Raw genomic sequence first — 27,246 nt, 5'->3', positions numbered from 1 at the left:
GCTGTGTGTGTGTGGGAATGGGTTTGTGATGCTGTGTGTGTGTGAGGTAGTCTGTCCATCACAGAGAGTGTGGATGTGACGCTATGGGAAGTGATTGTGACGCAATTGGAGTGTGGGTCCCACCGACCTGGGGGCGGGGTTGGACGACAGTAAACAACCGGCTCGCGTGTTCCTACAGCCAATGGGAGTGAATGATGGGCGGGACCAAGAGGCCACGCATCGCGCATGCGCTGCGCCCTCCCAAGATGGCCGGGTGGACTGTGGGGCCCTGTCGGAACGGAATCCTGAGAAGCTGCCGCCAGACCGCCCGCCCCTGAAGGTCGGTTTCCACCGGTACTCACTCTCTTTTCGTGTTTCCGATTCCGTGCTAGTCGCCCCCCGGCTCTGTCCTTCCGTCCCTCGGACCTGACGGCTCAGCCGGCCACAGCATCGTGCGGCCAACCGCCTCCGGTCGATGATTGACAGCCGGTCCGGACCAATAGGGGTCCTGTTACTGCAGGGCAGGGGCGGTGCAGCTCGTCTTCCCACCAATAGGAGTCAAAGATTGCGGGCCCCGTTCTCTAACCAATAGGAGCGAAGAGAGCTGACTTTCCCCGCCAATAGGAATGAATGAGGGGCGGGGCTAGTTCTACCATTGGAACACTGGAACGTTACAGCGCAGGCACGGCCGTTCGGCCCTGGGTGATGCTGTCCCCTGTCATACTAACCCGAAGCCCATCCCACCCACACTAGTCCATGTACGTCCATATGCCTGTCCAATGACGACTTAAATGCACTTAAACTTAGCGAATCTACTACCATTGCAGGCAAAGCATTCCATACCCTTACTACTCTCTGAGTAAAGAAACTACCTCTGACACCTGTCTTATACCTATCTCCCCTCACTTTAAAGTTGTGTCCCCTCGTGTTTGCCGTCACCATATTTGGAAAAAGGCTCTCCCTGTCCACCCTATCTCACCCTCTGATTATCTTATATGTCTCTATTAAGTCACCTCTCAACCTTCTCTCTAATGAAAACAGCCTCAAGTCCCTCAGCCTTTCCTTATAAGACCTTCCCTCCATACCAGGCAACATCCTGGTCAATCTCCTCTGCACCCTTTCCAATGCTTCCACATCCTTATAACGCCAGAACTGTACAACAAGTGTGGCCGTACCAGAGCTTTGTACAGCTGCAGCATAACCTCCTGGTTCCGGAACTCAATCCCTCTATTAATAAAAAATTTGTGGGCGGCACGGTGGCGCAGTGGTTAGCATTGCTGCCTCACAGCACCAGAGACCCGGGTTCAATTCCCGCCTCAGGCGACTGACTGTGTGGAGTTTGCACGTTCTCCCCGTGTCTGCGTGGGTTTCCTCCGGGTGCTCCGGTTTCCTCCCACAGTCCAAAGATGTGCAGGTCAGGTGAATTGGCCATTCTAAATTGCCCGTAGTGTTAGGTAAGGGGTACATGTAGGGGTATGGGTGGGTTGTGCTTTGGCGGGGCGGTGTGGACTTGTTGGGCCGAAGGGCCTGTTTCCACACTGTAAGTAATCTAATCTAATCTAAAAACTAAAACACTGTATGCCTTCTTAACAACCTTGTCAATCTGGGTGGCAACTTTCAGGTATCTGTGTACGTGGACACTGAGATCTCTCTGCTCATCTGCACTCCCAAGAATCTTACCATTCACCCAGTACTTTGCATTCCGATTACTCCGTCCAAAGTGTCTGACCTCACACTCGTCCAAAGTTTGGGAGAAGATTTGTAGCTCGGGTGCTCGTTGTTGTGGTTGTGTTCGTCGAGCTGGGCATTTGTGTTGCAGACGTTTCGTCCCCTGTCTAGGTGACATCGTCAGTGGTTGGGCGCTCCCAAGCACTGAGGATGTCACCTAGACAGGGACGAAATGTCTGCAACACAAATTCCCAGATCGGCAAACAGAATCGCACTTCGAGTCAAAGAGATGTACAGCATGGAAACAGACCCTTCAGTCCAACCCGTCCAAGCCGATCAGATATCCCAACCCAATCTAGTCCCACCTGCCAGCACCCGGTCCATATCCCTCCAAACCCTTCCTATTCATATACCCATCCAAATGCCTCTTAAATGTTGCAATTGTACCAGCCTCCACCACATCCCCTGGCAGCTCATTCCAGACACGTACCACCCTCTGCATGAAAAAGTTCCCTCTTAGGTCTCTTTTATATCTTTCCCCTCTCACCCTAAACCTATGCCCTCCAGTTCAGGACTCCCTGACCCCAGGGAAAAGACTTTGCCTATTTATCCTATCTCTGCCCCTCATAATTTTGTAAACCTCTATAAGGTCACCCCACAGCCTCCGACGCTCCAGGAAAATAGCCCCAGCCTGTTCAGCCTCTCCCTGTAGCTCAAACCCTCCAACACTGGCAACATCCTTGTAAATCTTTTCTGAACCCTTTCAAGTTTCACAACATCTTTCCGATAGGAAGGAGACCAGAATTGCACGCAATATTCCGACAGTGGCCTAACCCATGTCCTGTACAGCTGCAACATGACCTCCCAACTCCTGTACTCAATACTCTGACCAATAAAGGAAAGCATACTAAACACCTTCTTCACTATCCTATCTACCTGCGACTCCACTTTCAAGGAGCTATGAACTTGCACTCCAAGGTCTCTTTGTTCAGCAACACTCCCTAGGACCTTAACATTAAGTGTATAAGTCCAGCTAAGATTTGCTTTCCCAAAATGCAGCACCTCACATTTATCTGAATTAAACTCCATCTGCCACTTCTCAGCCCATTGGCCCATCTGGTCAAGATTCTGTTGTAATCTGAGGTCACTTGTCCACATTAAACTCCATTTGCCACCTCTCAGCCCAGCTCTGCATACTATATATATCTCTCTGCAACTTACTACATTCTTCCTCACTATCCACAACTCCATCTTAGTGTGATCCGCAAATTTACTAACTCACCCTTCTAAGCCCTCATCCAGGTCATTTATAAAAATGACGAACAGCAGTGGACCCAACACCGACCCTTGTAGTATGCCACTAGTAACTGCACACGAAGATGAACATGTTCCATCAACTACAACCCTCTGTTTTCTTTCAGCAAGCCAATTACTGATCCAAACTGCTGTGTCTCCCACAATCCCATTCCATGAGGGGCGTGCCTTTTTTGCCCACCATTAGGAGAGAATGAGGGGTGGGGCAAGCTCTCACTAATAGGAGTCAATGAAGGGCAAGTCTATTTCTCCACCGTTAGGACCAATAGAGGGGCGTCAATTTTTCACTCACCAAGAAGAGTAACTGAGGGGGCGGGGACTAATTCTCCAACCAATAGGAATGAACAAGGGGCGGGATTAGATGATTGAATTTTCAGTGGGGGAAGCATGTTGGGATCAATGATCATCATAAAATTTTATGTATGGATTGAGCTGCCAAAGGAAGTAGTCGAGACCAAAAAAAAAAGCTGCAGATGCTGGAATCCAAGGAAGAGAAGCAGGAGGCTGGACGAACACAGCAAGCAGGACTGGGGGTGTGTGTGTGGGGCCAGTTGCAGATAAAGGCAGTGGCTTGGGCAGGATGGTGATGGGAACAGGTGTAGGGTACAACGTGGTTGGTCATTGGTAGGACTCGATCCAGTCAGTGGCTGGGCTGAGTGGAAGGGAGGCGGAGGGGCTGGGATCGGAGGTTATTTGAAATTGGAGAAGTTAATGTTGAGTTCTGGCTGGAGTGGAGGCTGGTACAATTAGAACATTTGAAAGGCTTCTGGGTGGGATATCAGTAGGAAGGGTTTGGAGGGAGTGCTGGCAAATGGGATATCTGGTCGGCATGGACGATTGGACCAAAGGCACTGTTTCAGTGCTGTACACCTCTATGATTGCGAGAAATGGTAAACTGGGGAAAGGCTAATCACACAACTTGTGACAGGAACTGGAAAACCTGGATTCAAGTAAGTACACACTTCACATGTAGGAGACTTTAAAACCCAATTGACCAGGATTCAGGACCAGCATGTTCCTGTGATGATGAAAGCTAAGGATGACAAGATCCAGGAACATTTGGATGATGAGAGATGTTGTAAGTTTAGCTGAAAAGATAAATGAAGAATATGCAAGATTAGAAAACAGAAATGAAACAAGTCCCTTGAGAAGTATAAAGGAAGCAGAAAATAACAACAATGACATTAGGAGGGCTGGAAGGGGCCATGAAATGCTCTTCCCTAGTACTGTTAAGGAGAATCCCAAAGAATTGTATTTGTACGTTTTGGAGCAAGAGGGTAACTAGGGGAAAACGTAGGTCTACTCAAGGACAAAGGAGGGATTTTGTGCGAGGAGTCAGAGGAAGTGGGTGAGGTTGTAAATGAGTGTTTTATATCAGTAGTTAGCAATGAAAAATAAATGGATTATAAATCTAGGTGAGTATACTATAAGCATGTTGAACTTAAGAAGCAAGTACTGCTGGCTGTCTTGAAAACCATTAAGGTAGATAAGTCTCCAGAGCCTGACGGAATCTATTCCAGGACACTGAAGATTGCAAGGGAGGAGATTGGCTGAAATCTTAGCCATAAGTGAAAGTCCAGATGACTGGGGAATAGCTAATGTTATTTCTGGACGGGATTTACTTGTATTTGGACAACAATTGACTTATTAGCAATAGTTAGCATGGCTTTATTCAGGTGAGGTGGAAGGTGATTGATGGAAGGTGCAAAGCAGTGGAAGTTGTCTACATAGACTTCTCTAAAGATTTTGGAAGGTTCCTTCATGGTAGGCAGATCCAGAAGATCAAATTGCATCGAACCCATGGTGAGTTGGTAAGTTGAATACAAAATTGGTTTGGCCGTAGATGTCAAGGTTTGTTATGGAGCGGTGTTTTTCTGACTGGCGTTCTGGGGACAATGGTATTTTGTTGTAAGGATGAGTGCTGGGATGTCTGTTACATACAAACATACGTAAGAAATAGGAGAAGGAATAGGACATCGGCCCATCCTACTCCACCATTCAATGAGATCAACTTATTTCTTTATGGACTCAGCTCCACTTCCTCACTCATTTTCCTTACTGTTCAAAATTGTATCTATCTTTGCCTTAAAAACATTCAATGAGGTAGCCCCAATTGCTTCAGTGGACAGGGAATTCCATAGGTTCACAACCCATTGGGTGAAGAAGTACCTCCTCAACTCAGAGTTAAATCTGCTTGCGCTTAGTTTGAGGCTATGCCTCTAGTTATCGTTTCACCTACCAGTGGAAACAATCGCGCTGCTTTGAGCTTAGCTGTTCCCTTCAAAATTCTCTATCTTTCTATAAGATCCACCCCCCCCCCCACCACCATTTCCAAATCCCTATGCGTATAGTCCACTCAGTCTCTCCTCATAAGCCAACCCTTTGAACTAACTTACTGATCCTCCTGTGCATCCCCTGCAGTGCCAGTGCATCCTTTCTCAAGTAAGGAAAGCATAATTGTGCACATTACTCTCGGTGTAGCCTCACCAGCAAGCAATACATTACCTCCTGTAGCTGCAAACCAACGTTTTTGTGATTCATGCAGAAAGATACCCAGGTCCCTGTGCACAGCAGCATGTTACAACTTTTCACCATTTAAATAATAGTCCATTTCGCTGTTAATCCTACTAAAATGGTTGACCTCACATTTACCAACATTTTACTTTAGCTGCCAGACCTTTGCTCACTCACTTAAAGTCTGCAGAGGGATATAAATAGGTTCAGTGTCCTCTGCACACTTCGCTTCATCTGTCATTTTAGTGTCATCTGCAAACTTTGACACACTGCACTTGGCAAAAACAATGACTGCAGATGCTGGAAACCAGATTCTGGACTAGTGGTGCTGGAAGAGCACAGCAGTTCAGGCAGCACTTGGCCCCCAACTCAAAATCAAATAATTAAACGGTAAACATTTGTGGTCCCAACACTGATCCCTGAGGCACACCTCTGGCCACTTTTGTTTGCAGTCAGTATCAATGATTGGGATGGAAATGGTGGTCTGATTAGTAAGTTTGCAGATGACATGGATATTGGTGGAGTTATGGATTGTGACTAAAGATGCAGAGGATAGAGGTCAGGTGGAATGGCCAGTAGAGTTCAATCCCGGCAAGTGCGAGGTGATGTATTTTGGAAAGTCCCAATACAAGGAGGATGTGTACTGTCAATGGCCAGACCTTGAGGAGCATTGACATGAGAAAGGAATCTTCAGGTCCAAGTCCACAGTTCCCTGAATGTGGCAAAACCAATGGATGAAGTATTGAGGAAAACGTACAGCATACTTACCTTCAGTCGGGGCACTGAGTGTAAAGGCTGACAAGTCATGTTGCTACTGTGGAAGACTTTGGTCAGACTACATTTGAAACACTGAGCGCAGTTCTGGTTACCACGCTCTCAGAAGAATGTGAAGGATTGGAGAGGGTGCAGAAGAGATTGACCAGGATCTTGCCTGGATTGGAATCTATCAGCTATATGTAGAGGTTGGACAAACTTAGGTTGTTTTTGTTAGAGGATAACGGGGTGAGGGGGTGGGGTAGGGGGCGGTTGTGGTGATGTGATGGAAGTTATGAAATACTGATGGGACATGGATAGGATAGCTAGTCAGCAACTCTTTCCGAGATTGCAAATGTCACATACCAGGGGGAAGAGGTTTAAGGTGAGAGGGGATTAAGTTTAAAAGAAATGAATAAGGAAAGTTTTTTTTTTAAACACAGAGGAAGTAGGTGCGTGGAATGTTCTGCCATGGGGGGTGTAGGAGCGGTTGCGTCGCAAAATTGGAGGCATTGAGTTTTACCTGTGAACGAGCAGAGAGTAGTGGGATCCAGAACATGTGCAGGCAGATGGGATTAGTTTAGAATAGCAAGGTGGTCAGCACAGTCAGGGAAGGCTGAAGGGCCAGTTGCTGTGCTGTACTGTCCTCTATTGTCATCTCTGTCCTGGCTGGATAACCCCTTTGGCAGATTACGTACGTCTGGTCCTAGACTCTTCCACAAAAGGCAGCAGTCTTTCTGCGTTGAAACTTTATTGCTGGAACAGCACAGCAGGTCAGGCAGCATCCAGGAAACAGGAGATTCGACGTTTCGGGCACAGGCCCTTCTTCGGCCTGTGCCCGAAACGTCGAATCTCCTGTTCCCTGGATGCTGCCTGACCTGCTGTGCTGTTCCAGCAATAAAGTTTCAACTTTGATCTCCAGCATCTGCAGACCTCACTTTCTCCTAGCAGTCTTTCTGCAGCTACCCTGCCGTTCCACCGAAGAATCTGACAGGTTTCGATAAGGTCAAACCTCAATCTTCTAAACTCTAACGAGGACAGGCCCAACCTTCTCAACCTCTGCCCCCCAGAAGACATTCCGACCACACCTGGGATAAGATGCCCAAAATTGTTCTCATTATTCTAGGTTTTGTCTAATTACTACCTTGTTTAGTTTTTACAATGTTTTTCACTTTTTATCCTCCATTCCATTTGAAACCAAGGCCAAATTACCTCCAAATGACAACACTCCCGCCAACTCCCTCTGCAAAGTTTTTGCCTGCTGATCGACCTGTTTCTATCCCTCTGCAGACTCTGTGCCATTCCCACCATGTGAATTCCAGCCTATTTTTGTGTCATCCACAAACTTTGCTGTCATACCTTGGCTGTCCCCATTCAAGTCAGTAATATACATTGTAAATCATGGTGGTAATAGCTGTGATCTATGTGACACTCCATTAGGAATAGATTGCCACCGTGAAAACACCCCTCCTCTGTCTTCTATTAGTTTATCAATTCCCCGTTCATCATACTACCAGCCCCACAGGCTCTTAGCTCATGAGTAGCCTGACGTGTTGTGCCTTATTGGAAGTTGGGAGAAACTGGGGTGTCTTTTCGTCAGGAAAAAAATGCAGAATGACCAGAGATGTGAGCAGAGAGTTCAAAATGTGATCAAGATCAATATATAAGATGTCCCAAGCAGTCCATGTCCTTCAGGATCTGTGTCCAGGGCAGGAACTTATGAGTTTATCTCTGTGAGGTACATTCCAGCGTCACAATGAAACACTCCCCAATTACAGAGCATGGATTAGATACAGAGTAAACCTATGACCTTTCCCTGTGAGACAGATAGTGAGGAACTGAGAGTCTCCAGATCAATGATATTTCTCACTCAGCAAGGTAGAAGTTGATCCTGTGCCTGTCACCATTAATTCTGGGCTTCAAATGGCTCATCCTGTTGCTGTTTCACTCTCTCTCTAACCTGTTCAGGGAATGCTTGTTGCGGAGTGTGTGAAGAGAACTGTACTGTGTTTATGACACCATGCTGGACTTATCCGTTGAATATATGATGGGAACAGCATGGAGGAGACTTACTCTGTGTCTGACACTGATCTGTGAGGGAGATGAAAACAAATTAGGAGAATCTTTTCATCAAATCTATATCCTGTCTGCCCAGAGTATGTTAGATTAGATTAGTGTGGAAACAGGCCCTTCAGCCCAACAAGTCCACACCAACCCTCCGAAGAGTAAACTACCCAGTCCCATTTCCCTCTCACTAAAGCACCTAACACTATGGGGCAATTTACCTGACCTGCACATCTTTGGACTGTGGGAGGAAACCCACGCAGACACGGGGAGAATGTGCAAACCCCACAGAGACAGTCACCTGAGGCTGGAATCGAACCTGGGTCCCTGGTGCTGTGAGGCAGCAGTGCTAACCACTGAGCCACTGTGCCATTTGGGGATAATGTGAAGGATAATGTGTATCTAACCAGTGTTGTATCTGCCTGGGCGAATTCCCATGAAGGACATTAGTGAACCAAATGGTTTATGGTCCGGGGGCTTTCTTAGTTTCCACACGATTTGTCTTTTCTCATACCGATGTCTGACAGTACACAGAATGTCAAGATGATTGATTCCTCATAATTTCCAGACATGCTTTTGTTTTCTCTTACAACACATCTTTGGGAAAAGTAGAGCAACAGTTGCCATCTGAACAGAGACTGAGCATGTGCATTACCATCTTCACCCAGGAAGCAGAAAGGCAATGTTGTGCATTTATGTCGTGGATAGGGATGGATATTAGAAACTCCTCCCGCAGGGGGAGAGAAGAGGATAACTTGCATGCTGCAAATTCAGACCAAGGCAAGTGTTAATTCCCACTCGAATCCTGTTTTTTATCACATCCTTTAATGGGGTGTTAGAAGATTTGAAGACTGAGAGATTATTCTCTATCTCTGGTGTTTCTGATATCGCTTAAGATACAGGAGATAGCCAGAGATTTTAAAGTGAAATAAATTGTATCAGAGGTTAGAATTACTGAGTTTTCATTTACAGTTTAAAGCATTAGAACATAGAACAATACAGCGCAGAACAGGCCCTTCGGCCCTCGATGTTGTGCTGACGTGGGAACTATTCTCCTCTCGTCCCCCTACACTATCCCATCATTGTCCATGTGCTTATCCAAGGATTGTTTAAATCTTCCTAATGTGGCTGAGTTAACTACATTGGCAGGTAGGGCATTCCACGCCGTTCCCACTCTCTGAGTAAAGAACCTGCCTCTGACATCTGTCTTAAACCTATCACCCCACAATTTGCAGTGATGCCCTCTTGTACAAGCTGACGTCATCATCCTAGGAAGAAGACTTTCACTGTCTCCCCTAACTAATCCTCTGATCATCTTGGATAGTGCTATGTTTATTTTTAAATCACTACATTGTGGAAACTGGCCCTTCAGCCCAACAAGTCCACACCGACCATCCGAACAGTAACCCACCCAGACCCATTCCCCTATATTTACCCCTGACTAATGCAATTAACCTAGGCATCCCTGAACACTATGGGGCAATTTAGCCTGGCCAATGCACCTAACCTGCAAATCTTTGGACTGTGGGAGGAAACCGGAGCACCGAGAGAAAACCCACGCAGACACTGGGAGAATGTGCAAACTCCACACAGACAGTCGCCTAAGGCTGGAATTGAACCTGGGTCCCTGGCACTATGAGGTAGCAGTGAGGTGCTGCATTTTGGAAAAGGTAAATCAGGGCAGGTCCTTGACATTTAATGGCAAGGTCCTGGAGAGTGTTGTTGAACAAAAAGACCTCTGAGTGCAGGTTTGTCGCTCCTTGACAGTGGAGTCGTACACAGGGAGAGTGAAGAAGGCGTTTGGTATGCTTTCCTTTATTGCCCAGAGTGTTGAGAAAAGGAGTTGGGAGGTCATGTTGCAGCTGTAGAGGGCAGTGGTAAGGCTACTTTTGGAATATTGTGTGCACTTCTGGTCTCCTTCCTGTAGGAAGGATGGTGTGAAAGTTGAAAGGGTTTCAGAAAAGATTTACAAGTTTGGAGGGTTTCAGCTATAGTAAGAGGCTGAATAGGATGTGGCTGTTTTCCCTAAAGCATTGGAGGCTGAGGGGTGACCTTATGGAGGTTTCTAAAATCATGACGGGCATGGATAGGGTAAAAAGACTAGGTCTTGCCCTGTGGTGGGGGAGTCCAGAACTAGAGAGCATAGGTTTAGGATGAGAAGGGAAAGATATAAAAGGAATCTAAGCGGCAACTTTTTCACGCAGAGTGTGGTGCATGTATGGAATGAGCTGCTAGAGGAAGTGGTGGAGGTGGTTACAATTACAACATTTAAAAGGCATCGGGATGGGTATATGAATAGGAAGGGTTTGGAGGGATATGGGCCGGGTGCTGGCAGGTGGGACGAGATTGGGTTGGGATACCTGGTCGACATGGACAAGTTGGACTGAAAGGTCTGTTTTTGAGCTGTACATCTCGATGACTATGTGAAATACGCCGAGATCAGACGTCCACAAAATCACATAAGGCTGAAAATATCCAAGTAATTCCATCCATTATTTGGATATTTTCAGGATTATGTGATTTTGTGGACGTCTGTTCAATATTCTGTTCTCTTTTTCAAAGCTTTTTCAGGAAAGCACGTGACTTTGGATGAGCAGACAAACAATATCGTCCAAGGACGTAAGAAATTATTTCCCTTGTTCCTGGAAAGAGAAAATCTAGCTTTGAGAGGGCCAGGGGTGTATGTCAGTGTTTGCCTCGCAAGTTACACAGACTCAGAAATTAGAAGTGGAGAAGACACTCTTATAACCTCTAATTTGTCACACCAGAGATATACTGTTGAATGGTGGAGACTGTGGAGAAAGGTTCCAATACTTGTCTGTGCTCAAAATTGATCATAGTCAAACTGGGGAGAGACAATTCACCTGTACAGAGTGTGGGAAGGGACTGTTTCAGCCACCTACATTATTGAAACACAAATGAGTTCATACTGGGGAGAGGCCTGCCCAGTATGTGGGATGTGCCGTAAAAGTTCCAGCAATGTAATGACCCATCAACATGTTCGCACTGACGAGAGACATTTTAAACTGATGGATTATAGGAAGTGCTATAAAAGTTCATGGGAATTGGCTTCCCATCAACGTGTTCACATTGGGGAGAGACCGTTCACAGGCTCTCTCTGTGGGACTGGGCTCAGGTGATCATTTGAGGAGAAAGTGAGGACTGCAGATGCTGGAGATCAGAGCTGAAAATGTGTTGCTGGAAAAGCGCAGCAGGTCAGGCAGCATCCAAGGAACAGGAGAATCGACGTTTCAGGCATAACGTCGATTCTCCTGTTCCTTGGATGCTGCCTGACCTGCTGCGCTTTTCCAGCAACACATTTTCAGCTCAGGTGATCATTTGACCTCCCTGAACATAGGTGAATTCACACGACAGAGAGGCCCTTCACCTGCTCCAATTCATTGGATCCTGTTGCCTGGTGGCACACCAGCAAGTTCACCCTGAGGAGAGACTGTTTACATAATGTGTGTGTATTTGGGTTCAGGCAATTGTCTCAACTCACTGCACACCAGTGACGTCACACTGGGGAGAGGCTGTTTGCTTGCACCGAGTGTGGGAAGAGATTCACTCAGACTTAGAACCTTCTGAGACACTCAGTACACACATTATTTAAGGAGTTGGATTTTTCTGTTAATTACTTCCAGGACTGAGCCGTGTTCATTGCTTTTCTTTGTTACTGATTTTCAGTGTTAATAGCCTGAATAAAAGTCAAATAAATCAGCTTTGTGTTAAACACATACTGTGTTGAGACTTTATATCTTGTGAAATAATTTAGTAACTTTTGTAGAACTCTTCCCCTCTCCCCAGTCTCTTCAAGACTCACCTTCAATGAATGAGGTGTGCGCTCTGTCAATGAGCTTCCAGCTCAAATGGGGAACAACTTTCCCTTGTACAGTCATCACATTTCCACAGTTTCACATTGGTGTGGCTTCCTTTATGTAGGTTTTATGATCATTTGAAGTGTTGGATAGACACAGAACACTATACTTCTGCATTCTGCATGGCACAATGTTTAATGTGGCTATGTAATGAGTCAAAGCTCTCCCCACAGTCAGTTCAGTCGAAAAATATCACTTGGAGTTTTGTGTCTTGGTGCTTTTCCTGTCACACTGATGTTTAAATTCTTTTGAGGACAAAACAGACAAATATCTTTCCTTCTCGATTGATATTTTGGTCCCAGTGGCATTCAGTGACTGTCAGATCTGGATGAGATGTTTGGTTTGAGATTTTGTTTGCATGTTCTGCAATTTCCTCCTCCCCCTTCCAATATCCTGTGGACACATATTTAACAAGTCAACATTTTCAATATAGGACTTCAGAACAGGTCACCCTATTTCCTCTGATATACTCCCCCTATTCTCATACTGATTTGGAGGTGCCAGTGATGGACTGGGGTGTACAAAATTAAAAGTCACACAACACCAGGTAAGAGTCCAACAGTTTTATTTGGAAGCACTAGCTTTCAAAACACTGCTCCTTCATCAGGTGGTTGTGGAGTATTAGATCATAGGGCACAGAATTTATCGCAAAAGTTTACAGTATAATGTAACTGAAATTATCTGTTGAAAAAGACCTGGATTGTTTGTTAAGTCTCTCATCTTTTAGAATGGACATGTTGGTTTCAGTTCTTCCCTGTGTGAATCCCAGAGCTTTCTTAAAGTTACATTCTCGAGTGAACTTTAACAATAGGTGTCATGTTGGCCCAGATAATGCACTGAAAGTGTGAGGTGCCCTGTATAAAGCTGTCTGTGCCCCAATGTTCAGACTGATTCTAATCTAAAAAAGGGATTTACAGAATCTTATATGGTTTAATGCAGTTTTTGAGTAAAATGTAATTCTGCAAGTACAAATTCATCCCACAAACGTGTGTGTGTGTGTGTGTGCAGGGATTATGAGTGTCTGTGAGAGAGTATGTGTATGTGTGTGAGTGTAAAGGGATATAAGTGTGTGAGGGGTTGCATGGGTGCGTGAGTATGGGAATGTATGAGAGAGCTGTGTATGAGCGAGAGTCAGTGTGAGTGTATGGATCTGTAGGGGTGTAGGTGTGCCTGTCTGTCTGTGAGCCTGTGTCTGTGTAGTGCAGTGGGTCACCTGTAGTGTGACGTGAACCCAAGGTCCCAGTTGAGGCCGTCCCCATGGGTACCGAACTTGGCCATCAACCTCTGCTCGGCCACTTTGCGTTGTTGCCTGTCTTGAAGTCCGTCTTGGAGGATGGTCACCCGAAGGTCCGGGGTCAAATGTCCCTGAACGCTGAAGTGTTCTCCAACTGGATGGGAACACTCCTGTCTGTTAATTGTTGTGCGGTGCCCATTCATCCGTTGCCGTAGCCTCTGCTCATTCTCACCAATGTACCATCCTTGCCTGCAGCGTAAGAGATAGACAACATTGGCGGAGTCACATGAGTACATGTCACGTACATGGTGAGTGTTCTCCCCACACGTAATGGTGGTATCCGTGTCGACACTCTGACATGTCTAACTCTGACAGACGTACCCTTTACACTCACACTCTCACACATACACACTCTCACTCACACACGTAAGTTTGTGGAGTGAATTTGTACTTGCAAAATTACATTTTACTTTGCTCAAAAACTGCATGAATCCATGTAAGATTCTGTCAATCCCTTTTTAGATTAGAATCAGTCTGAACATTGGGGCACAGACAGCCTCATACGGCACCTCACGCCTTCGATGCATTATCTAGGCTGATGTGAAACCAATTGTTAAATTTCACTTGAGAGACTTAACAAACAATCCAGGTCTTTCTCAATATATAATTTCAGTTACGTCACATTGTAAACATTTGGTATAAATTTTGTGTCCTATGATCTTGTACTCCTCACTTGAGGAAGGAGCAGCTAGTGCTTCCAAATAAACCTGTTAGACTATAACCTGGTATTGTGTGATTTTTACCATTCCCATACTGGTCTCCTCATATCCCCATTCTCCTAAAGGAGCAGATTCACACTTTTTGGCGGAACTCATCTGTTCCCATGGTGCACAGGGAAATCACAGGAGTGCAAACAGGTGTGAGATTCGTTCATATGATCAAAACAAAATGCCCAGTGTTTTTTCCTCCTTAGCAGATAATTCCAGCTTCAGAGTCCTCTACATTAACATGGGGCTGGTGAGTAGGATTGGCTGCGATCCAGGGGTTGGAAAAGTGTTTTCATTGACACATGTTGGGGGACAGGAGGATGTTTTAGTGAATTTGAAGCTAGAACAAATGGAGTTGGTTTAAAATCAAACTTTTGTGACATCAAAGAACATCGGAACAGCAATAGGCCATCCAGCCCTGCGGCCACCCTTTGAAATTTAATGCAATAATGGCTGATTGAACACTTGACTGTCTTTTACTCATTATTATCCCTGCAACAGTTCATGTTATGTTATGTTACTGGGAATGAGGCATCTGTCAATCCCAGCTTTAAATATAGACAAGGACTGAGCTTCAACAGGTCTTTCTGAAAGAGAATTCCAATGATTCACAACTTTATGAATAAAGAAATTCTCTTCATCTCAGTCCTAAATGTCAGCCTGGTTATTTTTAAATGTTGTCCCCTGTTTCTGGACTGATCACCAACACAGGAAACATCTTACCTGCCTAAACCCAGTCTTGTCCCTTTAAATCTGTCCAGTCGTGAGAGATTCTGCAAAGGCAGAGATTTCAACCCCTGAGCTCAGCTCAGCCCCGCCCCTTGTTCACTCCGATTGGTTGGAGGACCAGCCGTGTCAGTTCGGTCCTCCAGTCCCGCCCCCTCCTTCCCGTCGGCCCGATGCCGTGAGGCAAGAGCATGCGCAGTGTTGGTACGTTCGGGTGGAAAATCATGGCGGATGCGGCCAGTTGGCTTGGAAGGGAGTGTGGACCCGGAGAGGTGGATGGGGAAACTCCACGCACGCTTCGAGGAAACTTCGGGGCCCGAATGGGAAGCCGCTTTTGCAACGTTTGAACCGGCTGCTCGGCGCTGAGGCCCGGACCAACGGCCGCGACCTTGGCATGAGCACGTCGGGGTCTGTGCGCATGCTCGGTCCTGTGGTGTCAGGCAACCATTCAAGGAGCTCTGTGCCCAAGCCCCGCCTCTCACTGTGACATCGGTGCCCAGATCGCGATTCGATTGGTTGGAGGATCAAAGGGAAGGGACGCTGAGAGGTGGCTCCTCCCCCTTTCCTTGCCAGGGATGGAGAGAGCAGGCTGCAGGACCAGTGTTTCCAATGTGTCCTCCCCCAGGCTTCTCCCCAGGAACAAGCTCATCTTCATGGACTCCATCCCCCTGGTGATTTGAAAAAAAAAACCTGGCAGCATCTGCAGGGAGGGAAACAGAGTAGCTTTCCAATGTCCAGAATCCGCAGTGTTTTTGATTTCAACATTTGGATTTGCTTCGCAGTGCAGGGATGAGGAATTGTTTTGCGGCATGTGTTTGGGAGGTGGGAAGAGAGGAAAGCAAATGCTTCGGAGAAGCTGGAATACTCTGCCTTGAACTCTAAACCTGCTCTCTCGTTGAACCGTTTGGTTCCCAGGAAGGTGGGAGCCCAAATATCTCTGAATGCAAATGCTTCAGCCATCAAGTGTGACTGAAAAAGCATCAAGCCCAAAACAGACCAGATTAAGTGTGTTTCATTGCACTTGAGTGTGGAAGGAGCTTTAACTCATTATACAGCTTCAAAAAGAAACATCACACTGTGCACGCCAGGATATCCTCTACATGCGTTCTGTTGTTACAATTGTTCAGCTAACCTGAAGAGACCCAAGGACACATGTGCCGTGGAGAAGGGTGAGGAATGTGGCAAAGGATCTGATTGCCTATACCTGTTTGAAATCCATCAATGCAGTGGGATTGGAGAAAGGCTTTTTTTTGTATGTGGAAACTCAATTACTCAATAATTCACTCAGTCATCTGGTCTTTGTTCACACCAGGAGAAGCTAATCTGCTGCACGTTCTGCGATAAGAGGTTCTGGTATTGTTCTGCTCTCACTGTGTACCGACACACAACGGAAAAACACCATTCAAATGCTCCAGTTATGTTAAGGGTTTCACTGATTTGCCCACCCTGCAGGCAGACCACCAAGTGTACACTAGGGAGAAAGCGAATGCTGTAAGTGTGGCAATGATCTCACTCAGTTATCCATCCTGCAGATACACCGGTGACTTCTCTTTCTCTCTCACACACACACACACACACACACGGCTGTCACTTGCTCTGAATGTGGGATGAAATTCACTTTGTCTTGCCGAGGAGCAGCGGGAGACAGAGTGGAGGTGACTTGGAGACCAGGAGAGTGTCGGGAAGATAATGACTTAGTATATATTCCAGCAGTGGCTGGACCCCAGATGCTACACTCCTGCCCTCTCCCCCTCAACTAGAAGAAAAGGACTCAGTAACATAATGTTTTTTAGTTTTTTTCTTTTCTTTCATATATTCAAATGCATTTTTTGGTTTTAGTTAGTTGATATAAAGCTGAGGCTTACAATGGCAGAGGAGCTCAGACCTGTGGCATGTGTCTCTTGCTTGATGTGGGAGCTCAGGAATGTGGCTGACATTCCTGATTCTTACATTTGCAAGATGTGCGTCCAGTTGCAGCTCTTTTGTGACCGCATGACGGCTCTGGAGCTGCGGATGGACTCACTGTGGAGCATCCGCGATGCTGAGGAGGTTGTCTTTTAACTGGTCATGCTGCAGGTTAGAATTGCTGAGTCCATGGGTGACCAAAAGGCAGAAAAAGAGTAGGAAGGCAGTGCAGGTATCCCCTGTGGTCATCTCCCTCCAAAACAGGTATACCGTTTTGGATACTTTTGGGGGAGATGGCTCACCAGGGGAAGGCAGCAGTTGCCAAGATCATGACACCGTGGCGGACACTGCTGTTCAGAAGTGGAAGAAAAAGATTTGTAGGGCCATAGTCATAGGGGATTCTATTGTGAGGGGAGTAGATACGGCGGAACTGTGGCTAAAAACGAGACTCTCGGATGGAATGTTGCCTCCCAGGTCAGGGATGTCACCGATCGGCTGCAGAACGTTCTAAAAGGGGAGGGTGAACAGCCAGTTGTCTTGGTGTGTATAGGCACTAACAATATAAGGAAAAAACATGATGAGGTCCTGAAAGCAGAATTCAGGGAGCTAGGAGAGAATTTAAAAAGGAGGACCTCAAATGTAGTGACCTCAGGATTACTACTAGTGCCATGTGCTAGCCAGGGTAGAAATGAAAAAACTGGGCCGGATGAACACGTGGCTTGAGAGATGGTGTAGGAGGGAGGGGTTCAGATTTGTTGGACACTGGGACCAGTTCTGGGGAAGGTGGGACTATTACAAAATGGACGGTCTACATCTGAACCAGGCCAGAACCAATGTCCTTGTGGGAGTTTTTGCTACTGCTGTAGGGGAGGTTTTAAACTAATGTGGCAGGGGACTGGGAACCAGTAGAGGAGAACAAGTAGGCAACGAGGTGGAGACTGTAAGAATCATAAAGATAGCATTAATAAGGGGATGAGTAGGCAGAGAGCAAATAAGCGCAAAAGAACTGGTGGCCTAAAGTGCATATACTTTAATGCAAGGAGTATAGTGGGTAAGGCAGATGAACTTAGGGCTTGGATTGGTGCCTGGGAGTATGATGTTACTGCGATCACAGAGACTTGGTTGAAGGAAGAGCATGATTTGGCAACTGAATGTTCCAGGATGTAGATGCTTCAGACAGGACAGGGAGGGAAGTAAAAGTGGGGGGATGGAGTTGCATTGCTGGTCAGGGATGATATCACGGCTGTGCTAAAGGAGCACACTATGGAGCGCTCAGGTAGTGAGGCATTATGGGTGGAGCTGAGAAATAAGAAGGGTGCAGTTACATTGTTGGGGCTGTATTACAGGCCTCCCAACAGTGAGCGTGAGGGAGAAGAACAAATAGGTAAACAAATTATGGAAAGATGTAGAGGCAACAGGGTGGTGGTGATGGGAGATTTTAATTTTCCCAATATTGACTGGGATACACTTTGCATCAGAGGTCTGGATGGGGCAGAATTTGTAAGAAACATCCAGGAGAGTTTTCTAGAGCAGTATGTCAATAGTCTGACGAGGGAAAGGGCCATATTGGACGTGGTGTTGGGGAATGAGCCAGGACAGATGGTAGAAGTTGCAGTGGGGGATTTCTTTGGGAACAGTGACCACAATTCTGTAAGTTTTAGAATACTCATAGATAAAGATGAGAGTGCTCCTAAGGGAAGAGTGCTAAACTGGGCCAAGGCCAATGATATCACAAATAGGCAGGAGCTCGGAAATGTGGATTGGACACAGTTATTTGAAAGGAAGTCCACATTTGAGATGTGGGAGGCTTTCAACAATAGTGCAGGATAGGCATGTCCCGTTAAATGCAAAGGATAGAAAAGGCAAGATTCCTGAACCATGGATGACAGGAGAAATTGTACGACTAGCCAAGAAAAGGGAAGCGTACATAAGGTCTGGGCACATAAGAACAGAATGGGCCCTGGAGGAATATCAAAAGAGTAGGACCAGTCTTAAACAAGGAATCAAGCAGACTAAAAAGGGTCATGAAATAGCTTCAGCGAGCAGAATTAAGAAGAATCCCAAAGCATTTTATTCTCATATAAGAAGCGAGTGGGTAACTAGAGAAAGGATTGGTGCACTAAAGGGTAATCAACGAAGGCTGTGTGTCGAACCTGTGAGAATGGGTGAGGTTCTGAATGTTTACTTGGCATCAGTGTTCACTGAGGAGAGGAACATGATGAATGTTAAGATTAGAGATAGAAGTTTGATTCGTCTGGATCACGTTGACATAAGTAGGGAAGATGACTTGGGTAAGCTAGAGGTCATTAAGGTGGACAAATTCCCAGGACAAGATGGGATCTACCCCAGGTTGCTGAGGGAGGCGAGAGAGGAAATAGCTGGGGCTCTGACAAATATCTTTGTGTCATCCTTAAACACAGGTGAGGTGCCGGAGGACTGGAGGTTTGCTCATGTTGTCCCCCTCTGAACAAGAAGGGTAGTTGGGATATTCCAGGTAACTATATACCAGAGAGCCTGATGTCGGTGGTGCGAATGTTGCTGGAGAAGGTACTGAGGAATAGGATCTATTTATATTTAGAAAAGAATGGGCTTATCAGTGATAGGCAACATGGTTTTGTGAGGGGGAGATCGTGCCTTACCAACTTAATAGAGGAAGTGACCAAGTTGATAGGTGAAGGAAGGGCTGTTGATGTCATATACATGGACTTTAGTAAGGCGTTTGATAAGGTTCCCCATCGTAGACTAATAGTGAAGTCACATGGTGTGCAGGGTGTTCTAGCGAGGTGGATAAAGAACTGGTTGAGCAACAGGAGACAGAGAGTAGTAGTTGAAGGGAGTTTCTCGAAATGGAGAAAGGTGACGAGTGGTGTTCCACAGGGATCAGTGCTGGGGCCACCGTTGTTTGTGAGATACATAAATGATCTGGAAGAGGACATTTGGTATGATCAGCAAGTTTGCAGATGACAACAAGTTTGGTGGAGTAGCAGAAATCATAAGGGACTGTCAGAGAATGCAGGAGAATATAGATAGACTGGAGAGTTGGGCGGAAAAATGGAAGATAGAGTTCAATCCAGGTAAATGTGAGATGATGGATTTTGGGAAGTCTAATTCTAGAGCAAACTATACAATGAATGGAAGAGCCTTGGGAAACGTTGATGAGCAGAGAGATCTGGGAGTGCAGGACCATTGGACCCTAAGGTTGCTGCACAGCTGGATAGAGTGGTCAAGAAGGCAGATAGGATGCTTGCCTTCATTGGACGTGCTATTGAGTATAAGAACTGGCAAGTCATGTTAAAATTGTACAGACATTGGCTCGACCACATTGAGAATACTGTGTGCAGTTCTGGGTGCCACATTACCAAAAGGATGTGGACGCTTTGGAGAGGGTGCAGAGAAGGTTCACGAGGATGTTGCCTGGTATGGAAGGTGCCAGCTATGAAGACAGGTTGAGTAGGTTAGGATTGTTTTCATTAGAAAAGAGGAGATTGAGAGGGGGACCTGATTGAGGTTTACAAAATCATGAAGGGTATAGACAGGGTGGATAGAGATAAGCTTTTTCCCAGGGTGAGGGATTCAATAACGAGAGGTAACACTTTCAATAGGTTTTAATCATTCCCACAAACTGACATTCCATCAACATATGCATACTGACAAGAGGCTTTCTAAGGGGGTCCTGTGGGGATGAGAGAAACTCACGGTTGGTGTCTTGCCTCCCAGGTGCCAGGGTTCATGATGTCTCTGATTGTGTTTTATGGGATCCTTAAGGGGGAGGGGGAGCAGCCTCAAGTCGTGGTCCACATAGGCACCAATGACATAGGTAGGAAGAGAGATGGGGATTTAAGGCAGAAATTCAGGGTGTTAGGATGGAAGCTTAGAGCTAGGACGAACAGAGTTATTGTCTCTGGTTTGTTGCCCGTGCCACGTGCTAGTGAGGCGAGGAATAGGGAGAGAGAGGAGTTGAACCCGTGGCATACAGTGTTTTAGCTTTTATTAATATAGGGATCGAGTTCCAGAACCATGAGGTTATGCTATAGCTGTACAAAACTTTGGTGCAGCCGCACTTGGAGTATTGTGTACAGTTCTGGTCACCGCATTATAAGAAGGATGTGGAAGCTTTGGAAAGGGTGCAGAGGAGATTTACCAGGATGTTGCCTGGTATGGAGGGAAGGTCTTACGAGGAAAGGCTGAGGGACTTGAGGCTGTTTTCATTAGAGAGAAGAAGTTTGAGAGGTGACTAAATAGAGACATACAAGATAATCAGAGGGTTAGATAGGGTGGACAGGGAGAGCCTTTTTCCAAGTATGGTGACGGCAAGCACGAGGGGGCATAATTTTAAATTGAGGGGTGAACGATATAGGACAGAGGTCAGAGGTAGTTTCTTTACTCAGAGAGCAGTAAGGGTATGGAATGCTTTGCCTGCAACGGTAGTAGATTCACCAACTTTAAGTCCATTTAAGTCGTCATTGGACAGGCATGTGGATGTACATGGAATAGTGTAGGTTAGATGGGCTTCAGATTGGTATGACAGGTCGGCGCAACATTGAGGGCTAAAACACTGTATGCCTTCTTAACAACCCTGTCAACCTGGGTGGCAACTTTCAAGGATCTGTGTACGTGGACACCGAGATCTCTCTGCTCATCTGCACTACCAAGAGTCTTACCATTAACCCAGTACTTTGCATTGCGGTTACTCCGACCAAAGTGAATCACCTCACACTTGTCCTCATTAAACTCCATTTGCCACCTCTCAGCCCAGCTCTGCAGCTTATTGATGTTTCTCTGTAACCTACAACATCTTTCGTCACTATCCACAACTCCACCGACCTTAGCGTCATCTGCAAATTTACTAACCCACCCTTCTACGCCCTCATCCAGGTCGTTTATACAAATGACGAACAGCAGTGGACCCAACACCAACCCTTGCAGTACACCACTGGTAACTGGACTCCAGGGTGAACATTTCCCATCAACCACCACCCTCTGTCTTCTTTCAGCAAGCTAATTACTGATCCAAACTGCTATATCTCCCACAATCGCATTCCTCCGCATTTTGTACAATAGCCGACTGTGGGGAATCTTATCGAACGCTTTGCTGAAATCCATATACACCACATCAACTGGTTTACTCTCATCTACCTGTTTGGTCACCTTCTCAAAGAACTCAATAAGGTTTGTGAGGCATGACCTACCCTTCACAAAACCGTGCTGACTATCTCTAATCAAATTATTCATTTCTAGATGATTATAAATCCTATCTCTTATAACCTTTTCCAACACTTTACCAACGACTGGAGTAAGGCTCACTGGTCTATAATTACCAGGGTTGTCTCTACTCCCCTCCTTGAACAGGGGAACCACATTTGCTATAGATGCAGGTGGTAGTGATAGGCCGGGGGAGGGTGGAGTGGATAGGTGGGAAGGAAGGTGGGCAGGGAAGACAGTTCAAGAGGGTGGTGCTGAGTTGGCAGGTTGGATCTGGGATGAGGTGGGGGGAGTGGAGATAAGGAAACTGGTGAAGTTGTCATTGATGCTGTGTGGTTGAAGGGTCCCAAGGCGGAAGATGAGGCCTTCTTCCTCCTGTTGTCGGATGGCTTGGTTTTGGTGGAGGAGGAGGCCGAGGACTTGCATGTCCCTGGCTGAGTGGGAGTGAGTGTTGAATTGGTCGGCCACAGAGCTTTGGGGTAGTTTGGTGCGTGCATCCCAGAGATGTTCCGCCAGTTGGTGTCCTGTCTCCCCAGTGTAGAGGAGACCACAGTGAGAGCAATAAATGAGGTGTTTGGATATGCAGGAAAATGTCTACTGGATGTGTAAAGATGCTGTGGGGCCTTGGACATCGGTGACAATACACAGCTCACCTTCGTCTCAGCTCATGTGCTTTGGAAATCCCTCTACATTCTTTTCTTATTTCCAGGCTGAACCATCATTCCGCATTCACGGCTGGCGTCACACGTTTGAGATCCCGGTGATTTTGATGTGATCCCATATTCCTGGTTTTATTTGGTTGTAAATTCTGCAGATGTTGGAAATCTGAAACAAAAAAAAGAGAAAATATTGGTAATTATCAGCAGGTAAGATAATCACTGTGTTTCGGGATGTACTAATAAAAGTGGTGGGGAAGTTGACTTGCTGCAGAAGATCAGAAGTAAAAGAGAAATGAGCTCGAGGGTGAGAAAAACAGTTGCTGACAATGGGGCAGTAAAACTGGTAAATCAGCGACGTACTGCTGTACATAGGGCAGCAATGGAACTTGCATTTGGAATCAAGTTGCAGAAACAGGAACAAAGTAGGGAACGTGGTTACAGTACACATCATTGGAGTAGACAAAGTTAGATACAGGGGAAGAGGTTACCAGGAAGGACAGCAATGTGACAAAGCAATAGGTGGATGGGATTCTGATTCCTGGTAAAGATGCCACACCAGCCTCAGACAGCGAATAAAAGCATAGCACAGTACAACAGGATCTTGACCAGTTGGGCCAATGGTTGAGAAGTGGCAGATGGAGTTTAATTCAGATAAATGTGAGGTGCTGCATTTTGGGAAAGCAAATGTTAGCAGGACTTATTCACTAAATGGTAACATCCTCGGGAGTGTTGCTGAACAAAGCGACCTTGGAGTGCAGGTTCATAGCTCCTTGAAAGTGGAGTCGCAGGTAGACAGGATAGTGAAGAAGGCGTTTGGTATGCTTTCCTTTATTGGTCAGAGTATTGAGTACAGGAGTTGGGAGGTCATGTTGCAGCTGTACAGGAATTTGGTTAGGCCACTGTTGGAATGTTGCGTACAATTCTGATCTCCTTCCTAGCGGAAAGATATTGTGAAACTTGAAAGCGTTCAGAAAAGATTTACAAGGATGTCACCAGGGTTGGAGGATTTGAGCTATAGGGAGAGGCTGAACAGGCTGGGGCTGTTTTCCCTGGACCGTCAGAGGCTAAGGGGTGATCTTATAGAGGTTTATAAAATTTATGAGGGACATGGATAGGATAAATAGGCAAAGTCTTTTCCCTGGGGTCGGGGTACTCCAGAACTAGAGGGCATAGGTTTAGGGTGAGGGGGGAAAGATATAAAAGAGACCTAAGAGGCAACATTTTCACACAGAGGGTGATATGGGTATGGAATGGGCTGCCAGAGGAAGTTATGGAGGCTGGTACAATTGCAACATTTAAAAGGAATCTGGATGGGTATATGAATAGGAAGGGTTTGGAGGGAAATGGGCCGGGTGCTGGCGGTTGGGGTATCTGGTCGGCATGGACGGGTTGGACCATAGGGTCTGTTTCCATGCTGTACATCTCTATGACTCTATAAGTACTGTAAGTGAAAGTGTCCCATCAGCAGGACGGTGGCTAACTGACTCCATTCCTCCGAGCCAAGGGACTACGTAATTAAAGTTGGCGAGATAAAGTCAATGGCAGTTCTTACGTCCAGCATTCCTCACAGTGGAGAAAGCCCACTATCTGCGCGACAGGGAGGGTGCCGGGAGTGGGTGCGGCCTCCGCTCCCAGGGACAGAGACTGGGGGAGATGAATGTGGGACTGAGCCCAAGGAGAGGGATCAATCTGGGAGACAGGGAGTCATAGGTTTGGAGGGGAACCAGAGAGGTAAAAGCAGCTCATAGATACTGGAATTGTCTGAATTTTTTATCCTGTACTGACAGTGATGCCTTTTATAAACTCCTTTTACAGGCGATCAGGAAAGGGAACTCAAACTTTAGTATCGACGACAACGCTCATTTAACCGCGAGCTGGAAGTTATCAGTCTTACCCTGTGAAAGGAGAAATGTTACAAATCAAATGCACAGGCAATTAAAAAGCATTGCACTCTTCACAGCGGAGAGGATTTACATGTTATAGATTTACAGAGATTCAGAGCACAGGGTCTGTACCACTCAAAACCAGCAACCTAACTGCCTAATCAAATTTTCCAGCACTTAGCCCATAACCTTGTAAGCCTTGGCATCCCAAGTGTACTTCTAAACACATCGTGAAGATTTCTGTCTCTATCCCCCCCAAAAGACCATGAGTTCAACAGTCCCACCACCTTGTGGATTTGCTTTGTGTGTGGACGAGGCTTGAGGACAAAGCTCATTAAACCTGGAGGCAGACAATGATGCCAGCACCACGGGGAAACCATGTAAATGTGGAGATTGTGGAAAGGCATTCAAATATCCATCCCTGCTGGAAATTCATTGGCGGAGTCACACTGGAGAGAAGCCGTTCACCTGCCCCAATGTGGGAAAGGATTCACCCAGTCAACAACTCTGCTGAGACACCAGCGGTTTCACACAGGTGAGAGACCCTTCGTGTGTTGTGCCTGTGGGAAAGGATTCACTCAGTCTTCTGAGCTACTGGTACACCAGCGGGTTCACACCGGGGAGAAGCCATTCACCTGCTCCAGTTGTGGCAGGGGATTTACTCAACTGTCCCAGCTACTGACCCATCACCACGTTCATACCGGAGAGAGGCCGTTTGCCTGTTCTGTATGTGAGAAAAGATTCACTAATTCATCCAACCTTCTGACACACTGCCGAGTTCACACTGGGGAGAGGCCTTTCATCTGCCCTGTGTGTCAGAAAGGGTTCACAACTTCATCCAATCTTCTGATACACCAGCGGCTTCACACTGGGGAGCGGCCCTTCACCTGTTCGACCTGTGCAAGGAGATTTAGTCAGCTTGCCCACCTGCTGACACATCAGCAAGTTCACACATGACTGCAGAGGTTGGGAATCTACCATCATTCCTCCTGTCTTTCTCATTGGGATGGATCAGGTACGTTGTGACAGTAACAGCTTCTTTCTGCTGATGTTACTCGCCATATCACTGGATCTGAATTGAGTTGAAGATTCTGGTTATGCCACTCATTGCTTTCTGAGATTTGTGATGCCCCTGCAAAAATAGGATAATATCCCCGATTTCAGAAAGTCACAACAGAAATGAGTTTGCAACGAATATTAGTATTCTGCCTCAAACCTAAATTGGCCGCGGTAAAAATTGAAATTTCGAGTTCAAATAGTTTCCCTAAATTATCATCTCCAATTGGAAGGTGCTGATGAATTCTTACTGACCTGCAGATCCCACACATTGCCTGGAAACATGGGAATGGGACCCATGGATTTCATTGGAAAGGAGGGATTCACTGACAGTGACTGTGGGGCTGGTTTATATCAGACAGGAGGGGATTAGTGTCAGTGACTGTGGGGCTGGTTTATATCAGACAGGAGGGGATTAGTGTCAGTGACTGTGGGACTGGTTTATATCAGACAGGAGGGGATTGGTGTCAGTGACTGTGGGGCTAGTTTATATCAGACAGGAGGGGTTCAGTGACTGTGGGGATGGTTGCTATCAGACAGGAGGGGATTGATGTCAGTGACTGTGGTTTTTTATATGTCAGAATGATACTTTCACCTGTGAATGTGTTTGATTTATATTAGACAGGAGCAGATTAATGACGGTGATATCAACCTTTTCCATGTTCTGACTGGCATAAGCTTTAAAAGGAAAATGGACATGCTGACCCACCAATGTCCTCACATGGAGAGAAACCATTCATATGCTACTTGTGTGGGATAGGATTCACTCAGTCATCTAATCTTCTGACACTCCTGCAAGTTCTTATTCAGTTGCTGCGTATGTGGGAAGGGATTCTCTCATTCATCGATTGTGCTGAAACACCAGCAATTTCAGTCTGAGGAGAGACCGTTCTCCTACTCCGACTGTGGGAAGGGTTTCACTCCATATTCCCATTTATTGAGACAGCAGCAAGTTCACATTGGCGAGGGGCCATTCACTTGAACCTTGTGTTGGAAGAAATTCATGAACACGTCCGACAGTCTTGAGACACCGTTGGGTTCACAAGTGACTGCAAAAGTTGGTATGATTGTAATATATTCGAAAGGTCATTGCATAGAAATAGGCCATTCGAGCAATGGTAGTCTGCTCTGAAAAGAACTATCTCCACCTTGCCCCCATTCCTTTCCCAATTTCTACCTCCACAGCTTTGCAGGTTCCAGTGCTTCGGGAGCAGATCCAGATTCCTTTTTTACATGAGCTTCTGCCTCAAGCTAGGCAGTGAATTCCAATAAGCCCCCATTCTCTGGGTAAAAAACATCTCCCTAAAAGTTTGGATTCTGCTCTTAATCGTACCCAGGACTGGATGTTGTTCATTATATCAATCAGATGTTGTTTCTGCTGATGTTTAACATACTGGATAAATGTCAAATGAATCTGTTTTCTGTACGTTGTGTGGAGAAGTTTTTTCAATCAAAATGAAATTAATTAATATTCTTTTCACAAATGTTCTGTTTCTGGATTTTTTTTCTTCGCTATTAAATTAAGATTTGTATTTCCGGAGGACCTTTGTTACTTCGGGAGCTGCCGAACCATGGAGGGAATGTGGCAAAATGCATGTGCACAGCAAGATCACCGACAGCAACGTGAGAGTGCCCGGTAATCTG

The 27,246-nt window shown here is 46.1% G+C and overlaps 1 protein-coding gene across 10 annotated transcripts; it reads left to right on the top strand.

Annotated features, from left to right (window-relative positions):
* The first annotated feature begins 292 nt into the window (after window positions 1-292).
* On the top strand, window positions 293-27,246 carry LOC122543645 (uncharacterized). 10 transcript variants are annotated; one of them, XM_087974193.1, is made up of 5 exons: window positions 15,040-16,388; window positions 16,530-16,671; window positions 19,223-19,296; window positions 22,714-22,870; window positions 24,479-27,086. In XM_087974193.1, the coding sequence occupies exon 5, from the start codon at window positions 24,931-24,933 to the stop codon at window positions 25,501-25,503; it is 573 nt and encodes a 190-aa protein (XP_087830319.1). In that variant the 5' UTR covers window positions 15,040-16,388; window positions 16,530-16,671; window positions 19,223-19,296; window positions 22,714-22,870; window positions 24,479-24,930; the 3' UTR covers window positions 25,504-27,086. The 10 variants fall into 10 exon arrangements, 8 of the variants coding, with proteins under 8 accessions (XP_087830325.1, XP_087830324.1, XP_087830319.1 ...); XR_015751224.1 differs by lacking the exons at window positions 16,530-16,671; window positions 19,223-19,296 and adding an exon at window positions 27,128-27,246 and having other exon boundaries at window positions 15,038-16,388; window positions 24,479-25,561; XM_087974195.1 differs by lacking the exons at window positions 16,530-16,671; window positions 19,223-19,296 and having other exon boundaries at window positions 15,040-16,066; window positions 16,210-16,388.

The sequence above is a fragment of the Chiloscyllium plagiosum genome, unplaced genomic scaffold (genome assembly GCF_037043375.1).
Source record: "Chiloscyllium plagiosum isolate Xiang-an unplaced genomic scaffold, Cpla_swu_hap1 HiC_scaffold_27, whole genome shotgun sequence".
NCBI classification, from domain to species: Eukaryota; Metazoa; Chordata; class Chondrichthyes; order Orectolobiformes; family Hemiscylliidae; genus Chiloscyllium; species Chiloscyllium plagiosum.
The sequence above is the reverse complement of the archived record's forward strand: the minus strand, read 5'-3'. Positions and strand labels throughout refer to the sequence as shown.